At 37.1% G+C, this 18,194-nt stretch overlaps 1 protein-coding gene across 4 annotated transcripts in view; it reads right to left on the minus strand.

Moving 5' to 3' along the window:
- The window catches only part of FOCAD (focadhesin), a 310,882-nt gene that overhangs the window by 188,941 nt on the left and 103,747 nt on the right, over positions 1-18,194 (minus strand). For all 4 annotated transcript variants that reach the window (XM_045840183.1, XM_045840184.1, XM_045840185.1 and 1 more), the window contains one exon: positions 16,867-17,124. In XM_045840183.1, coding sequence (XP_045696139.1) covers positions 16,867-17,124 — 258 coding nt within the window. The remainder of the gene's footprint in view (positions 1-16,866; positions 17,125-18,194) is intronic.

The raw sequence follows: 18,194 nt of genomic DNA on the forward strand, positions 1-18,194 counted from the left end.
TGACATAGCAAGAATGGTTCAGGTACTTGTAAATACTAAATGTCTGGGAATGTCTTCATTGGCTTTTGAACAGTTTCAAAGAGCAGATAGGAGGATTCATTAGCTCTTAGCACATATGAACCTGCTCCAAAGGCAGCCAAGAGAGTTGCCTAGCAACAGTGCATTTTGCATCTCTCATCATCCCCAAAGATGCTGCTGCAGCAGCAGCTAGGTCAAGCCTCTCATTAGCAACCTGAGAAAGGGTTTCTATCTCCCATTTTACTAAATTATTTTTATTTCCAGGTGAAGCTCAAATAGCTATATATTATTCCTACTGACAATGTATTCCCTTCCCTCTATTCCTTCTTCTTACCAACCCCCATTTCAACAGATATGTTTTAATGAACCCATCAAAATACCTGTAACAAAAGCAGGCAATGAGAAATCTAACAGAATTTATGTGCCTATTCACAACTCTCTAACAGTTCCATATCTATTAGGCAATAAAATAAGGAAGACTTAAAAGAAAGGATGAAAAAAGATACTGAAATGGGGAGAGAAAAAGTCAGTTATTTGACTTTAAAATTAACAAAAAATTTATACAAATTATTTCCCATGCTGTCAATAGCTATTCTTATTTCTTTCTTGTTCCCACAAAACCTAATCCCAATAATTTAGTAAAATACCAAAAAGGCAGAAAATTCCTGAGTGGTAATAAACTATAGCAAATGTGTTAACAGCTTATAATGAATGCATCCATTGGAAGGGAAATCTGCTCCCCAACTTAATAACTATGTTATAAAGCTTCACCTCAGATCAATATCTATTCATTTACTTCTGAAAATATTTCTTAAAATATTTACCAATGACCATCATTGTCATGCAGAACTAAATTATGTACTCCCATAATCTTTCTTATATATATTCAAAAGACCTTCTAAAAAAAAATAAACAAAATAAGCAGACAGACTTTTCATTTCATGTATTTTAAAGTGCTTGAATCCAGATTTTGGCATAGACCACATACACCGTGGTCTCAGAGCTTTCACTCGATGGTGAATTTTCCTACGGAAAGAATTACAGAATGTGCATGACGTGTTACGAAAGATAAAGTGAGGTACTAATAGAGGCAGATTAAGAAAGGTGTAATGAGTAACATTCAAAGGCAACTGTCATCACAACAAATCAAAATAAGCAAGAATTTTAAGTGATCTGAAAAGAACAATGTGGTTTTTTTCCCTGAGGCCCCTCCCTGCCCTTTTTAAAGTACAAACAGTGGGGGGGGGGAGATAATGAATCTTTAGTAGGATTTCCCAGAAGGGTGTCATTTACCATTAAAATATTTCATTCCAGCAGTTGAAAGACCATAAAAGGGTGAATGTCCTCCAGAGTCTCTAATAATGGTAATAGATCTTGTGTTACTATTCACAAGTGACCTCTCAGTCAGGCGATTTAATTTTTTCCCCATGCAACATGGTTGGTTTCACACACAGTGTAATAACAGTTTTTGCACAACAAGACAATTCATCCGATTAGAAGGACTGTATTAAGTCTTTCATGAACAGCATGTGTCAGTACAGCTTCAGCTAGGATTTGATTTAAGACAACTTAATGTATGCATGCATGATTCTTCCTTTTTCTATGGTTTAAAAAAAACATTCATCTACTTTCTTCAGCAATTTTGCACACTATTGCCTGAACCCTCCCTGACTTCAAAAAATAACTAAGATGTCATCAAATGCTCACCAAGCGCTTTAAACCAAGTACCAAGAATTCTCCACCAAGCAACAAAACTGTGCATAAGGCTCCTCATTTCTATATGGGGTAAGTGACATTCCACTGTCTCGAGAGGAAAAGAAAAAAAAAAACATGAAAAGGGAGAAAATGGGCATAACTGTTGCAATGACTTTTATGCTTCAAAACATTTGAGCAAAGTACCATTAATTATAAAGACAATTTGACATTATCAAAGAAAGCATTAAAGTAAATTTTGAGATCCCCATTTGAAAACCTCAGCAAAGCACAACAAATTTAAAAGTGGACACCAACAGAAAAAGTGTGAAATAAATCAACCATCTGGAATCTCTATTATAATAAATGGTTCAGCATCATTCATTGCCCACAAAAGCCTAAATTGGAGAACATCTACACATTTCTTACTGACTTGCTAATGAGATTAGGAAGGTTATATCGAGAATCTCTGCAGCAGAAGGCTATAGTGACAGTTGGAGGAATTCTCAGGGGTTCCCTTAACCTTACTACCTTTTAATTGATGCTGATAGGCTTGGATTCCCCCTCCCATCTCTGGATCTAGGCAGGCTTCTCCAAGGAGTAGAGTCAGCATTCCTTTCCTACTGGGCTAGGAGCGTCTTTATAGCCCACATGCCCCAGAGGGATTCTTCTACTGCTCTATGGCAAGCAGCCAAAACCTGCAAGATCAACTTCTCTTTAGATTTTTGATGCAGGTAGGATGCTCTCTTCTGGTTTAATTGTTCCGCTCCTCTAGTAATCCTGTAAGCAGACCTATGGGATGAAAAGAGACAATTCTGCTAAAGTTCTCTTGTTCATGCTGCCCACATTTTACCCATCAGGAACACTAACACACCTTTTTCTCTGACGAATTCTAGGCATGCAAGCCAATCTCTATATTGCAGGACTTTCCTCTTCACTTGCAGCATCACACAAGCTAGCCAGTCCATCACTCTTTTTAAACTCCTTTGGGCAGTAGCAAATCCACCATATATATCTGTTTATTCCAACTATAGGAGATACATATCCAGCTGGATTGGGGGAAGTAGGTTCCCAGTGAAGCTCTTGTCATTGGGATTGAGATAAGGGGCTAGCCCTTGTAGGACGACTCAGCACTTCAACATCTTGCTATAAGAATCCTTTCTTTTCTTTATCTTCTCATTCCTAATTTCTAGACCCTCAATATGAGTGAGGGGTTACAAACTGCAACAACACTCCAATATCAAGGTTTATTCCTGATACTCTGTAAGTTCTACCAGGTGTTCTGTCCCAAAACTCATCTTGGTATCACAAGGACCCCATCAAAACTTCTAACATCCTGTTATGTAACTACCTCCTCTATATCTGATTACCCCAATCCTTTAAATTCTCATCTCCTGCCTTACTGCAAGGCTCTTTAGGATCTTGCTTCCAAATGTTTGCCCAGTATCCACTCAAGGATCAATTTCCCTCACCCTATACATCTCAGTTTTATACAGTACTACTTTCAGTCTCATTATCACAATGTTACCTGCCACACATTTGTGTCTTTGCATATGCTCTTTATGCTGCCTAGGATGCCCTCCTTTTCCCCTGCTTCAAGGAAACTTATGGACCTCTTCATGTGCGTTCCAAAGACACTTACATCCCTCCACATGGCAATACCATCTCCTACTCAACAATATTTTTAATGACTCTGCCAACCAACTAATATATATACACACACATATATATACATGCACATATATATAATACAATATAATGTATATGAACAAATCAATAACTTGAAAATTCTTAATAAAATGGGACCTAAAAAAACAAAGTATGTACAGTGTTTCAAGCTGAATGATAACTCCACGCAGTTCAAGTTCACTGATAAAAACTGGATACAATTTAACAATTAAATATGCATAAATAGTAAAATGTCACTGGTATAATTATCACTAAAAATAATTTAGACTACTGAAAACAATGAAAGTAGATGAGATGGATTAAAAATAATGTTAAAAGAAATAAAACTCAATTACTTTCACAAAAATACTGTAACAAACTAATTAGCCAAGTGTTGCCAAGTACCAGTCCCTGCTGATGCCTTAATGAACAGATAATTTGATCATCTTAAATTGGCACGTTCATTGTACTAATGCAAATGAGCAAACCCAAAGAGTCTAAAAAAAAAAAAGCTTCAACATCAGCTATGTTTTAACTCAGCCTATATCAAATTACCCAGATCCCTAAATTAATAGGATTTCATTTAATAAGATTTTACTGTAATCTAACCTAACCTAATCCCTCTCCCCAGATTTACTGTTCTATCAATTACTTTGGGTAACACATGACAATATTACAAAACAGGTTATTGTTTTCAGGATGATAAGTACGTATGTCTAATATTTTTATGTGTTGATTCAATCAGGCAACAAAACAGGTAAAGCCCAGGAACTGTCCAGGGTTACTAGGAGGCAAAAACATAAGGAGGTAAGACAGTTTCCCTTGAGGAATTCCTTTTAAAAATTTTAAATCTAATTATAATTTACTGGAAATTTCCCTTGAAGACTACTTACATTCATGATAACTACAGGACACTTCCAAGCATGGATCTGTCCTTACTCATCTCATTCGTCTTTAGTGTTGTCTGACTCTGATATGATAAATTCATATCATATATGGTTACATATATTTTTATATGCTTGTTTCCTTTAGATAGAGAATAAATACATAAAGTGTCTCACATGCAGATGTGACCCACTACCATAAGAATGTTAGTAAACAAGTACAGCAGGGAACAAGGTCTCCAAAAGTCTGATCAATACGCAGGACACCTGACATGTTGAAATCATGCCAAGTCACATCTTAACTACCTGTCTGCCTCCACTGAATTTGTAACCATGTCTACCCATTTGAAATAAACTCACTTTAGACTGCCCAATTTCATGACATAAACTGGCTTGAAAACTTGCCAGAGTCTATTACACTGTATCTATCACAAAGAGCTCAAAATTGTCCCTGGTGGGGTCAAAGTCCTAAGAGAGCTAACATAGCTGTTCAACTTCAAGAATTCTGGAGTAGACCTCTCCCACCAAATCACAGCCCATCGTGTCAGTTACAGCTACCAGACAGTAGTTACAATTGCAACTAAATATCAGTGGCTTTCTTTCACTCTTCAACAAAAAAATCAAACCTGACATATAAGAGAAAATTACTGCTAGTGAACCTATGTTTCACAAAAAACTACTCCAAGACCACCACCAAAAATTTATTTGTTGCGTTGTTTGCCCAATGGCAGTACTCAAAGAAGAGCACATCACATAAAAAGCACTTCATATGTAATAGAAACAGGCAATATGCTTCTTTTAGTTTATTTCAAAGATCTTGCTTTTTGTTGGCAGTGGTGGTCTTTCTTGTAGGCACCCCCAATCTCTGAGTGACTCTGTTGGCACGCCCACCAGTTGGTGGGGGCAGGAGTGAGCTGGGAGGCTGGGTGCCCCAAAGAATAGGGAGCTCATATTGCCCTCCCACCCAGGACCCTTAATCCCCCACCTCCCCTGTGATCTAACAGACTGGGAAGCCTATATTAACAGGATGGGCTCTGTTACCTTTTAGTAACTTCTGGAGGAAGTACAAGACCCCATTTTTTTAGAAGTTGAGGCACTGAGTGGTTGTCTATCCTCAGCAAGGTGCTTTTTTCTCTAATGCTGAGGCAACAGGAGCAATCATACCAAGATTTTATTCAAAGATGTTTTTTTTTCAAACTTGCATTTATTCAATAATATTTAGCTCAAAAATCATGTACTCCAAACAGTCTTCCTATTATGACTTAGCTGCCCCTTTCTGGGCTCACACAACACCCTGTGCTTCCCTGCATCATAACACTTATCACAGGTTATTCTGACTGCAGAGTATCCATTTTCTCTATGCACCATGACTTCCCAAACAACTGTCTTTGTATACCAAGCTTCAATTCAAATGAGAGTCCCAAAAAGGTTCTCCATGACTATTTACTTAATAACTGATTCTTTCATCCTATTAGAAGATCTTAAATTAACTGTATATCATGCCAAACCTTTTAAATGTTTCAAACGTTAACAGCCAAGGCATAATTTTCTCAACATTTTGTAAACGCCTTTCAAAAAAAAAAAAAAGGGAATACAATACAACATACTTTTCACTAAAAATATTCCTGTATTTTATTAGATTTCAGAATATTGCAATTATGGTCATTAATAACAAAAAATATAAAAGAATAATTTTTGACCCAATTGCAAGCATGCTTGCTGATGCTGAGTCACTTGGACTTTCTCAATCTTTCTTTTAATGTGTGCTTACATGAGTCGTGACCCTGTGTATGTGTCTTATTTAGGTATAAATGTCTGACTAAATGTGACTTGCCTATTTATGGAAGGGCCAGTGGGAGCTAGCATAACGGAGGCAAAAATAATCATACTAGACTGAAGATCTGGACAGATTTCAAACAAATGAGGTTCCCACCTCTCTTAGCATTTAATTAGCTGTACAACTGACTAGACCAATCTAAAGAATGTAAAGCTAGTGAACCTTGTTTATTCTTTCAAAAAATTTTAAAAATATTTTAACAAAACATTTCAATGAGACAGTATGCATATGGGTGAGAGAACTGACCCTGGAACCATTTGTGCTGGGTTCAAATCCTGACTGACAGTTACTAGCTGTGTGACTTCAGGCAAGTTCATCAAACTCAGTGCCTCAGTTTCCTAAATAGTGGTGGTACCAATCTCAAAGAGCTATGAGTGTTCACTGAGTTTGTTATGCAAATAAAGTGATTAGAATAGTGACTGGTAGATGAAAGCTTGTCAATATTAGCTATTTTTATCAGCTATTGTTTTGTTCAACATAATAGTTCAGAATATGGAGGTGTAGGTAAACATGGCTCCCGTCCACGCACAACCACATAAATTTATACCTAAACTATAAAACAACCATCCCTCACAACACTTAGAAATTGAATTGAATCAAAGTCCAACAAATGCAGAATTAAAGAAACCACATCCATCCAGGCTGGTAGGAGGGGCAGAGATGTGAAGACGCAGAACAGGCTGGTTCCACACCCATGTGTGGTGGATAAAAATTCAGTAGGAATACCTCAGGAGCAAGGGCCCCCAGCTCAGGGTTCCAGTGCCAGGAAAATAAGTCCCCATAACTTCTGGCTATAAAAACCAACAGAGATTAAATTGATGGAAGAAATTGCTATATTCCCAACAGTTCCTCTTAAAGGGTCCACACGCAGACTTACTCAGACTCACTCCCTGAGCTCCAGCACTGGAGTAGCAGCTTGAAAGGCACTAGTGGCATACAGTGGGGAACTGAAGTGTCTGGCATCAGGGCAAGAACTGGGGGACAGCTTTTTCCCAGACAGAGCAAGAGGCAGTGGCTATTGTTCCATTTCTGAGACCTCCCCTCAACAAAACCACATTGCTGGCAGGTGGGTGCCATATCTGAGACTCCCCGAACCCAGCTCACACTGTTTGCCCTGCCCTGGTGATTCCCTGAGTCTCTACCCCACTCAAGCTGTCAATGGTGGCTTTTCCATATGAATGGCTTGTCTTGGCTCATGCTTCACATCCTCCTAATTCCTCTCAAACAAGCAACAGCAGGCCCTAGCTTGCCAAGACCCTGCCCCCATACATCTTTCTAAGTGGCCCCAAAACCAGGACTAGCAGCAGCCAGCCTTGGTTCATGCTTGGCTTCACCTGGGAACCTTCAACCCTAGCAAAAGTAGCAGCCATCTGCAGATTGCTTTGTGGCTCACGCTGGGTGGCCTCAGGCAGAACACAGGTGGTGGCTGACCTTGGACTGCACCACCCAGAAAACCCCAAAGCCTGAGCACCCAGTACACAGCTATAGAACATCAACACCCTGCCCCCACACAGCTGATCCTCCACAGAGGGTGAAGATTGGTGGTCAGTGGTCACAGCCAATCTTTGCAGCTGACTAGCCTGAGTAAATACCTCCCATTGACCTACCAATAGCACTTAAGGCTCAACTACAAGAGGAAGGTGTACTCAGCCCAGAGGGCATACATCAAGTACGCAGCTTGGGTGATAGGGAAGGCTGTGTCACTGGACCCTACAGGACACCTACTATATTAGGTCATGCTACCAAGACAGGGAGTTACAGCAGCTCTACTAATACACAGAAACAAACAGAGGGAGGTTGCCAAAATGAGGAGACAAAGAAACATGGCCCAATTGAAAGAACAGATCAAAATTCCAGAAAAAGAGCTAAACAAAATGGAGATAAGCAAGGTATCAGATTCAGAGTTTAAGACACTGGATATAAGGATGCTCAAGGAACGTGGTGAGAACCTCAACAGCATAAAAGAGATTCAGTCAGAAATGAAGGATACAATAATTGAAATAAAGAACAATTTACAGGGAAACAACAGCAGAATGGTTGAAGTTGAGAATCAAATCAAGGACTTAGAACATAAGGAAGCAAAAAACAAACAATCAGAACAAGAAGAAAAAGAATCCATAAGAAAATCAGGATAGTTTAAGTATCCTCTGGGATAACTTCAAGAGGTCCAACATTCACATCATAGTTGTTCCCAAAAGAGAAGAGAAAGAGTAAGAACTTGGAAATTTATTTGAAAAAAATAATGACAGAAAACTTCCCTAATTTCGTGAAAGAAATAGACATGCAAGTCCAGGAAACACAGAGAGTCCCAAATCAGATGGATACAAAGAGGCCCATTCCAAGACACACCATAATTAAAATGCCAAAGGTTAAAGATAAAGAGAGGATATTACAAGCCACAAGAGAAAGCATTTAGTTACCTACAAGTGTGTTCCCATAAGACTGTCAACTGATTTATTAAAAGAAACTTTGCAGGCTAGAAGAGACTGGTAAGAAATATTCAAAGTTATAAAAAGCAGGGACCTACAGCCAAGATTCCTCTACCCAGTAAAGATATCATTTGGAATTGAAGGACGGAGAGAGCTTCCCCCAAAAAACAAAACAAAAAACAACTAAAGGAGTTCGCATGATCAAATCATTATTACATGAAATGTTAAAGGGACTTACCATACTTTCCTGTGTATAATGTGCTCCCGTGGATGATGCACACCCACGTTTTTGTGCACATTATACACAGGATTATTTTACCCATGGTATATAATCATTATACCCATGTATAATGCACATCCTTATTTTTATCTCTAAAATATGGGCAAGAAATTCCATATTATACATGGCACAATATGGTATTCAAGAAAAAGATCAAAACTATGAACAATAAGATGGCAATAAACACAAATCTATCAACAATTGAATCTAAAAAACAAAGTAAACAAGAGGAACAGAGATAGAATCATGGATATGGAGAGTGTTTTGGCATTCGGCAGATGGGAGAGGTGTTTTGGGAAGTGGGTTATGAGATAAGGAGATTAAGAAATACAAATTGGTAGTCACAGAATAACCATGGGAATGTAAAATACAGTATAGGAAATGTAGTAGACATAGAACTCATACGCATGACCAGTAGACATGAACAAAGGTGTGAGGATTGCCTGAGGGAGTAGGAGGTGCTGGGTGGGTGGGGGTAAATGGGAAAACTGGGACATCTGTAATAGCATAATCAACAAAATATAATTAAAAGAAGAAGATAGTTCAACTTCTAAATGACTAGACTACGTTAAAGACTAGGAAGTTGACACGATTTGTCTGTAGAATTTAAGAAAATGTTTCTGTAAATAAGAATCCCTTTATTGGAAGGTCTGACTATGGAATCAGTGGTAAGAAATGTCCACTGGCAGCTTCACTTCAGGTTGTCACACCGTGATTTTAGTAGACAGAGAGAACCAATATTCCCTCTCCCTTCTCTGTTCACTGACTAAATTAGAAAAACTTTATTCTGTCAATGGTGGACTTCCATATATTTTCCCCTTTAGCAGAATTCCTCATGCCCGTTATGAAATTCAAAATTACCACAAAATCTGATTCCCCTCTGAGTCCTTCACTCACACTGAAAGGCAATTCTAAGCAGGTTTTAACCAGAAGACAAAGCTACTGTTACCTGACATTCGAATGGAGCAGATATACTCCACTGAGAGTTCTCAGTGCAGTTTTGGGACCCATCCTCATCAAATTTCACCCCATTCTTTCTGATACTCAGATTTCAGTAGCACAAGAAGACAGATGGCTTTTGTTTTAGTTTATTAGTAAAGCTAGTAAGTGGCATGGTGATATAAAGTTGAATTGAAAAATCACAAACAATTTTCCCAGTGAGTAATGTAAGCAATTTATAAATCTGTAGACTTGTCAGAAGAGACTCAGAACAATATTAACACTCAAAAAGGGCAAGAAATTCAGAAAACTGTACTAGAATGACAATTAAAATTAAAATTTTTTTAAAAGGCAAGAAATTGACACAGGGCTTTCTGCAAAAACAAAAACAAACAAAAACCCCCTGCAAAACATTTAAAGGTTCAAATACCAGCTAAAAACATTGATTCTAGAGGTATCTATGTGGGTTTTATAAAGAAGAAATAAATATTTTGCCACAAGACAGGAGAGAGTCTTGACTTCACATTTTGATCTGTTTTCCTTTGTCTAATTGCTTCCTGTTGACAAGCTCATCCCAATTTTGCTCCAGGCACAATAGATAGGAATAGTAGTATAGCACTCGTTATCTGTAAAGCTCTTTATTAAAAGTACTGTACTTTCTGGCTTCTTTTGCTGTTGTGAAGAACCACCAGGCTTCAGGAAGCAGACTGACCTCAGGAGGTAGCAATTCACAAAACTTGGTGACGACAGAACAGAGTGCAAATTGTCCAAGGACTCTTTGTGCAAGTTCCTTTATAGAATATATTTTCTCCTTTTTTCACAGCAGTAACTTACAGACCATTAAATTACACACATTTCCTTTTCATTTTTCATGTTAAAATATGGCTTATGACCCAGAGCAGAATAGGATTCTGCCCTGGAAGTCAACTTTTTACTATTTGATAATATATGACTTTTAAAAGACTAGGAAGTCATGGGCCATGAACCTAGCCACATAAGTGATTTCAAATGGCTCAAAAGCGTATACACTTTTACAAATGGAACAAATTAAGCCATGGAAACATTAAAGGATAAAATAAAATTATCAAAGATAGCAATTATTCCCATTAAGCAAGACCTTTAGCTAGACTTACCCATTAAGATGTAAAAACTAAGTAAAAGACCACAAAATTGTAAAGTGCAAGTAAAAACAAAGCAACAGACAAAACCCCCACAAATCTATCCCCACTTCCAAAAAAGAGAGAAGTAAGCAAGTATCAAGGTTTGAAAGAGACATTGAGTTTTACAAAGCTTAATTTGTAAAGCTCCTCAGTGAGGGTAAGGTTTTGAGGTAAGAAACTTGTGGTTCTCTAAAGTCAAGTTTATTAACTTTTCCTCTTTGGCACAATCCATTTTATAAATCAATCAAAAGAAATTGATATGCCTTACATACAATATTTAGAGTTATTATATTTAAGTAGATATACTGAGCTATTATAAGATTTTATTTTAAACACTCAGCCTATCTAAAAAATGACTAATCCTTGTGATTAATGTTCAGTTTAGATACCTAAGTATGAATATTTAGTATAGCCATAAACTCTTAACAATGTAGGTAGAAACATAAGAAAAAACACATTTTCTTAAGTTCTAAAACTACTAACAAGTAACTGCTATAAGGTTTTTGTAGAATCATACAGCTGTGAGAAAAATAGTTTCCTCCAACATCTCTATTATTCTCTAGGGTATAATGCTTCAGATGGAGAAATCTCAATACCAACAGCCACAGGGAAGCCATAGTTAATTATATAGCTAATATAAATAAATAATTAGTATAATACTTTTATATTTAATATATTGATCATCATATATTTAATACATAAATAATACATACTAAATAATTAGCTGATAATATAGTTAATAAAATACAGCTAAGCGAATATATATTAGAGGTTTCAAGAGGTAGTATCTCTTTCTTCTCAAGGGGCTGGGGGCCAGAGAACATCGTGGGGAATTTGTGGGGGACTTCCCAGGTAGATAGAGACAGTTTATCTGAAGCTGCCAGAGGGAGCATGGGTGGCAATTACTGGAAGCTAAGGTCAGAGTTGGCAAAGAACCACACATAACATCCAAAATGGAAGGAAGGGGTTGGAAGAACTGGAAGGAAAAGTAAGGTTTCTGGCTGAGAGTCTTAGAAGTCAGGTACAATCATGTGTGTGGAATGGGTTGAGGAAGTACAAAATGTGTGCTCCTACCTAGGAAGTGTGCATCAGAGGCACACAGTGCAGCTCACAGAGTCAGATGTCTTTCTTAACAAGTGAGAGGTCACTGTGCTGGGCTCTTATGAATGAAGAGCTAGGAGGTCAATCAATACTTATTTATTAACAAAGAGTTACTAATGTCTTCTTAAGGAGGTTATGTCAGAGATTGAGGTCAATCTCAGACATTTCCAAACTGTCCAATCATGTTACACAGTTTGGTCAATCCCTGGCTAAGAGCAAAAGGGCTATATATTAAAGTTCAGAAAATGTCTTCATTTAGGCCAGGGGTCCAGATTAGTCTTCAATTAACTCAATAGAGCCTATGTTTAACATTCACTACCATTGATTTCACACCAGATGTGACCAGATCCTGGGCAGATAAGAGGTAGAAAATAGCTCTCTTTTCCTCTGAAGAGGAGAGAAAAAGACCAGCTAGACATTACTGTACATGAGCCATGAAGCAATGTGCTTCAATAGTCATCAGGCATCTCTGAAGGCAGCCTGAATAATTTACTTCCAATTATAAAAAAAAAAAATTACAGTTATCAGAAAGGCAGTAACTGTTATATAAACATAACCAAAAAGCATGAGACTATCAACTGTTATTTCCAGGAAAAAAACAAAACACAAATTAAGGAAATAGATGGCACTCCATTTATTATAAGCAAAGACCTCTCTCTAAACTAAAGCAATGTGTTGAAAACTTTTAAGACCCAGGGAAATTCACACAGGATTCCCATTCTTGGATCTCTCCCTAGAACACTCTAAGACATTCCCTCTAAAAATGTAACAGGTACTTAACTTCTATTGAGCACCGACTGACCTGAGCTTGTCTCCTCTGCAAATTAAGTCTCACATCTGGGTAAGAAATCTATAGGGATTATTAGTAATTACTGACAACATTTCTAGACACAGGAAAAAAAGTTCCTTACTATTTTTTTCAAGTGTTGATTTATTGCTGTGGCTTTGAGTAACTAGTTATTTCAGCATCATCTGCAACTAGTTAACTCTAAAATGGTACTAACAAGGCCAAATTCCCTTCAGACTACTTAACTTCATAATCTCCCATGGTCCTAAATGTATTCAACCTGATGGAAAATGCATGTCACAAGGGAACCAAGTAAGAGATTAAGGATAAAAACTTACTGGAGAAGGGGGCCCCATCAAACTACATGAGAAGTAAGAAGTAATAAAATCACATGTTTTTTAAAAGCACATTTTCTTACCATTGTTAACACTAATTAACATTACTAGTTGATACTGATAACTTGTATTACTATTAATTAGTATTACTAAAAATAATTTATATTGATACTTCAGAATAATAACAATAATACCAAAGCATATTTCATGTATGGTACATCTCTTTCAATATTTGTCACATATGCCTGGAAAGTATTCAACCATGTAGTATGAAAAACAGGCATTTATTAAAGAAAATACAAGATACAAGAAACATTGTATACAGGATAATGATGCCTCAGTCCTCTTCAAAGTAGGCACCTTATAACCTCACACAGTTCTCCTAATCACCATCAGCTGCCCCATTGTATTTTCCTGAATCTCATGGATGGTCTGAAATCCCTTTCCTTTCAAAAGTGATTTAAGTTTAGGGAAAAGCCAGAAGTTGCAGGGTGGTGAATCTGGGCTATATGGGGAGCTGAGTCACTTGGGTGACTTGATGTTTCACAAAAAAAACTTCATGAGATGTGATGCATGAGTGGGCACGTTGTCATGATGACGCTGCCAATCACCAGTTGCCCATAGCTGCGGGATTCTGAATTATTCAAACAGTTTCCATGGAAGAATGTTTAAGCTTAATGCAAAATTTGATACAGATTTGTTGTTCTACTCGCTCAGCCATTTTGAATGTGACAGCCACACAGTACACATGTCACTCAACAGTCTACTCCCCCCACTGATTAGTGCAGGGAAGTCATCATTGTTCACACATGCACATTCCAGTCCACTCTCCTTGGCTGCCAGGTCACACTGATGTTTTGCAAACCATTCTTGTTATGTTAACAATGGTTGAATTTTTCCAGACAAACTTTGTAAAACGTAACACTTAGATAAGTATACTGTGGGCCAGTGAATTCTACTATAGAAGTGACCACCAAAACAGAATTTGAGCCAATGATTGATTATATATAATACAGCTGCTTTCTATGAGGTGAGAACAAACATATATGAACTATGAGTACATTTCCTGTAGTCTGTCAACATGAAATAGATAACACTCCTCTAATAATAAATTACAACCCTAACTCATTTCAATGGAAGGCAGCTATGCTCACCACTATACCACCAGTGCTGCACCCTGACTCATATGAATGGAATTTACTTGAAGCACCTACTCACAATCAGAAAACTTGCTTTTTCAAAATATTCAGTCTTCTCTTTTAGACTGCTTTTTCTTATAGCTAAAGGCCAGTGAAATGATATGACATGGTCATTTCATAAAGAAAAGTGAGGAAAAAACACTATATCCTACTTCTGGGACATTTACTTGTTCTTTTTAAAACATGTGACTCTACTTTCAAGTTGTTATTGATGTCACTGCCTTTGCTTCTGCATGAAGTTGTGTAATTATATTTAAATATTTCACCCTGCCATTCATCTTAACAAGCACAATTACACTGGCCTGTAATTGTGAAGAATTACACAATTCTTTCATTTCCTTCAAAACTAAGAAGTAATCAACAGAAGTATAAAATGTTGACTTCAATTTATGGCGCTGCTTCTTAATAAACATTTATTGAATAAATAAGTGAAGCTGGATGGTCACTCTGGTGCTTCCCAACCTTCTCCTTTCATGGCACACATGAAAAATAATGTGTATAAGGATGCTGGGGTAAGAAAAAAAAAGAGCCAGGTGACCAGAAACTACCAGCTAAGGGTATCTGGCACCCTAAACTTACACAACTACCTGGCTACCTGAAAGCTGAAAGGTGGAGGAATAATGGTAGCACAACTGAAATACCTGAAACTCATTTGTAGCTTTTCAGTGTCCCCAAAAGGCTAACTAAGAAATTCTTCTCCACATTTTTTCCTATTTTGCATACTGTTACTTAAAAAAAAAAACCTGGAAACTACTTTTCCTTTAGCAACTCATCCCTCCCTGGTTCTACATGATCCTGGTGGTGTAGATAACTTCAGGACCCTGACACTTCATCCATCTCCATTCTACTCAGGACAATCAATTAAAGTGATCCATTATCTTGCTATCATGGTTGATCCAATGTGGGTATGTGACCCAGGCAAAGCCAATCCAAAATCTCTACCATTCTCTTCCTTGTGGATTGTGAATACCAGGTTATAAGGCTTCGGACTTCCACCAGTTCCCAGAGGAAATAAACTTTGAAATGAATACACAGTCTAGATCATGGCTATTCTAAATTTTAGAATGAATAAAAAGTTTAGGACAGATGGGTTTCTATTACTTGTAACCAAAACTATCACGCGGCAATGATTCATTCACATTGGACAGCTATTGTCGGGCTGGCTGTCGTCATTTTTTTATTTGACAATCTAAGGGAAAAGAGGTCAGTGCCCTTGGCTACACAGTCAGGTATTCCATGTTTTAAAAATTCAGCCACTGCACATTGGCTGACAATCGCTGCTCTAGAATTTCAAAGACTCAGTGAATTTCCTGAGTATCAACACACATGTGCATTGTATGCAATACATATTTTACATCAGCAGCATACACAGGTCAGGTAACCTACTGTGGAACTTCTTTAGATAATCTCCAGACATTATCTAGGTGATAACTATTCTAAGGGGATTATTCTACAGAGTGTCAACACTGAAAGAAAACATTTGGGTAGAAGCAAGATCATTAGGGAAGGTGAAGGGAGAAATAAAGTAGGAAGCAAGTTGAAATGAGTCCCGTTATACAAACGAAACACCATGGGCAAAGGTACTTTGAGTACATTACAGACCCACTTGCAGAATCAGACCAGAAGAGGTCTGGTCACAAAGAAAACTCTTTGTGAGGCAGCAGCAGTTATTTCTTTGATGAAAATGGATTCCACACACATTGATTTCATATCTTAAGCATTTATCCACCTTCAGTACCAAATTTTTTCCTGTAGGAACACATAATTTGCCATAAAGAGATGGACTCTTTCCCCATTGTCTTAAAAAGAATTACAAGCACAGGTATTAATAAACAGAAAATAATAAAAACACCATACCTCCTTGGTTAGGAAAACTCCTTCACAAGAAAAACATTCTACAGATCCCATCCAAGGAAAAAAAAAATTAGAATACTATGCTAAATATATGGTTAATTTAAAGAGGGGGAGTCTTATTAATATCTAAATGTTCTCTTATTACACTACAAGTTCTGTGTAGATAGCAATAATAACTATCCTCACATCCCAGCATGTTGATTAATACCATAGATAGCAAAAACCCAATGTTTTTAGTTTATCAAATGACTAAATAAAGATAGAATGAAATTTCCAACAAATTAAGAAGAGGTTAATGCCCATCATATAGGCACCTTTAAACTCAATTAATTATTTTGCATCTACCCAAGAGATATGCATTTTGGAATAGGATGCACAAGTAACAAAAGAGTTACAAATTCACAAATCCACCAACAAATAAAAACACCAGAATAGCATCATGTGCAAATTTCCTTGCAAAATATGCTTTCATTAAAGATCTTTTACATCACTAAGTTCATATAATTCAGAGCAAGCAGAAAAAAACAACAAATTGGGAAAATAAGAATAGCAGAAAAGTAAAGAAGAAAAAAATCAACCCATAATTTAAAAATGATAAAAATCATCCACAAAGTAAGAATAATCTATAATTCCAGTAGTTAAGCTTTAACCCCCATAACTGCTACATTATTTCCTTTCATTACCTGAGAAGAATCTGCTTGGGCTAATTTTGTAGTGACCTTCAGTATTTGGCGAAGATTCTGTCCTTTATTTTCAACAAGGAGGTAAACCAGCAGAAGAAAAACATGCTCAGGAATCACAGTAGTAATAGGGAGCAAAGACTCTACTGAAGCCAACCAGTCAGTCACTGCAGACTCTTCACTCATTACTTCAAGGATCCTCCAGGCTGTACATACTGAAGCATATGTGCTGGTTATGGGAAACACAAGCTTGTAGGACAGCTGAAAAATAAATGCAAAAATGGCATGAGTAAAATGAGGTAAATGTATCAGTCAGAAATATATTTGACATTCATTTATATTTTACATTTCATTGTAAGAAATAAATCCTTCCAACAAAACGAATACAGAATTTTCAATGCCTGCCCCAACCTTCTGCGCGTATTTGAGCTAAAAGAATTACACAAAAAGAAAACAGTTGTTACAAGGAACTCTAGAACAGTTTATCACTACTTTTCCTCTTGTTTACCATTTGCTCCCAGTTAAGGCAGGGGAAAAAAAAAGAAATCAAATAAGATCCAGAGGCAAAACAATTTGGAAAAGTCATTATCACTAAGAAAGTATTCTCTAGTTAGAGGGAACATAGGAAACAAAAATAAAAACACTGCATTTGCCCAGCTCCACAGACCCTGGCAAGAGGCAGCCCTGGGCAAATGGCAAACTTGGACTGAGAACAATTTATTTTTATAATAGACAGTACGTTGACAGGAACAGAGTTGAGTCAGCTGGAGCCTGGGAATTCATTTATAATTGTGAATAACTTCTGCAATAAGAAATAACCTGACAGTTCTAAACTGAAATGACACCCAAAGATGATGTTATACTTAAGTCAATCTGAAGTGGCTCCTCAGAAATAAAACAGCACGGTCAGGGACAGAGAATGGACAGAACTCTGCCAAAGTGAGCTGTGTACCCAAATGGCTCAGGAGAAGCCACAGACATAAGGAAGCATTAGATACAGCCTGTTAATAAAACAATTTAATTAAGAGTATAATTAGATACAAATTAGAAATCTCTAGATTATAACTGTCCTGATATTGGAGACTGACTTATAGAGACAAGGATAATAACTGAAAGGATAGGAAGTAAAAGTTATGCTTTATAAGTTTTTTAAGTAACAGTTTTATTGAGATATAATTCAAAATCCATGCTTTTGAAGTTAACAGCTCAATGGATTTTAGTAATTCATAGAACTGTGTAACCATCATCAATATCTAACTTTAGAACATTTTCTTCATTCCAAAATGAAACACCATACCCATTTACAACCACTCTGCATTCACCCTGATCCC

The sequence above is a fragment of the Phyllostomus hastatus genome, unplaced genomic scaffold, assembly GCF_019186645.2.
Source record: "Phyllostomus hastatus isolate PE091 unplaced genomic scaffold, TTU_PhHast_1.1 phas_contig_34, whole genome shotgun sequence".
Classification (NCBI taxonomy): domain Eukaryota; kingdom Metazoa; phylum Chordata; class Mammalia; order Chiroptera; family Phyllostomidae; genus Phyllostomus; species Phyllostomus hastatus.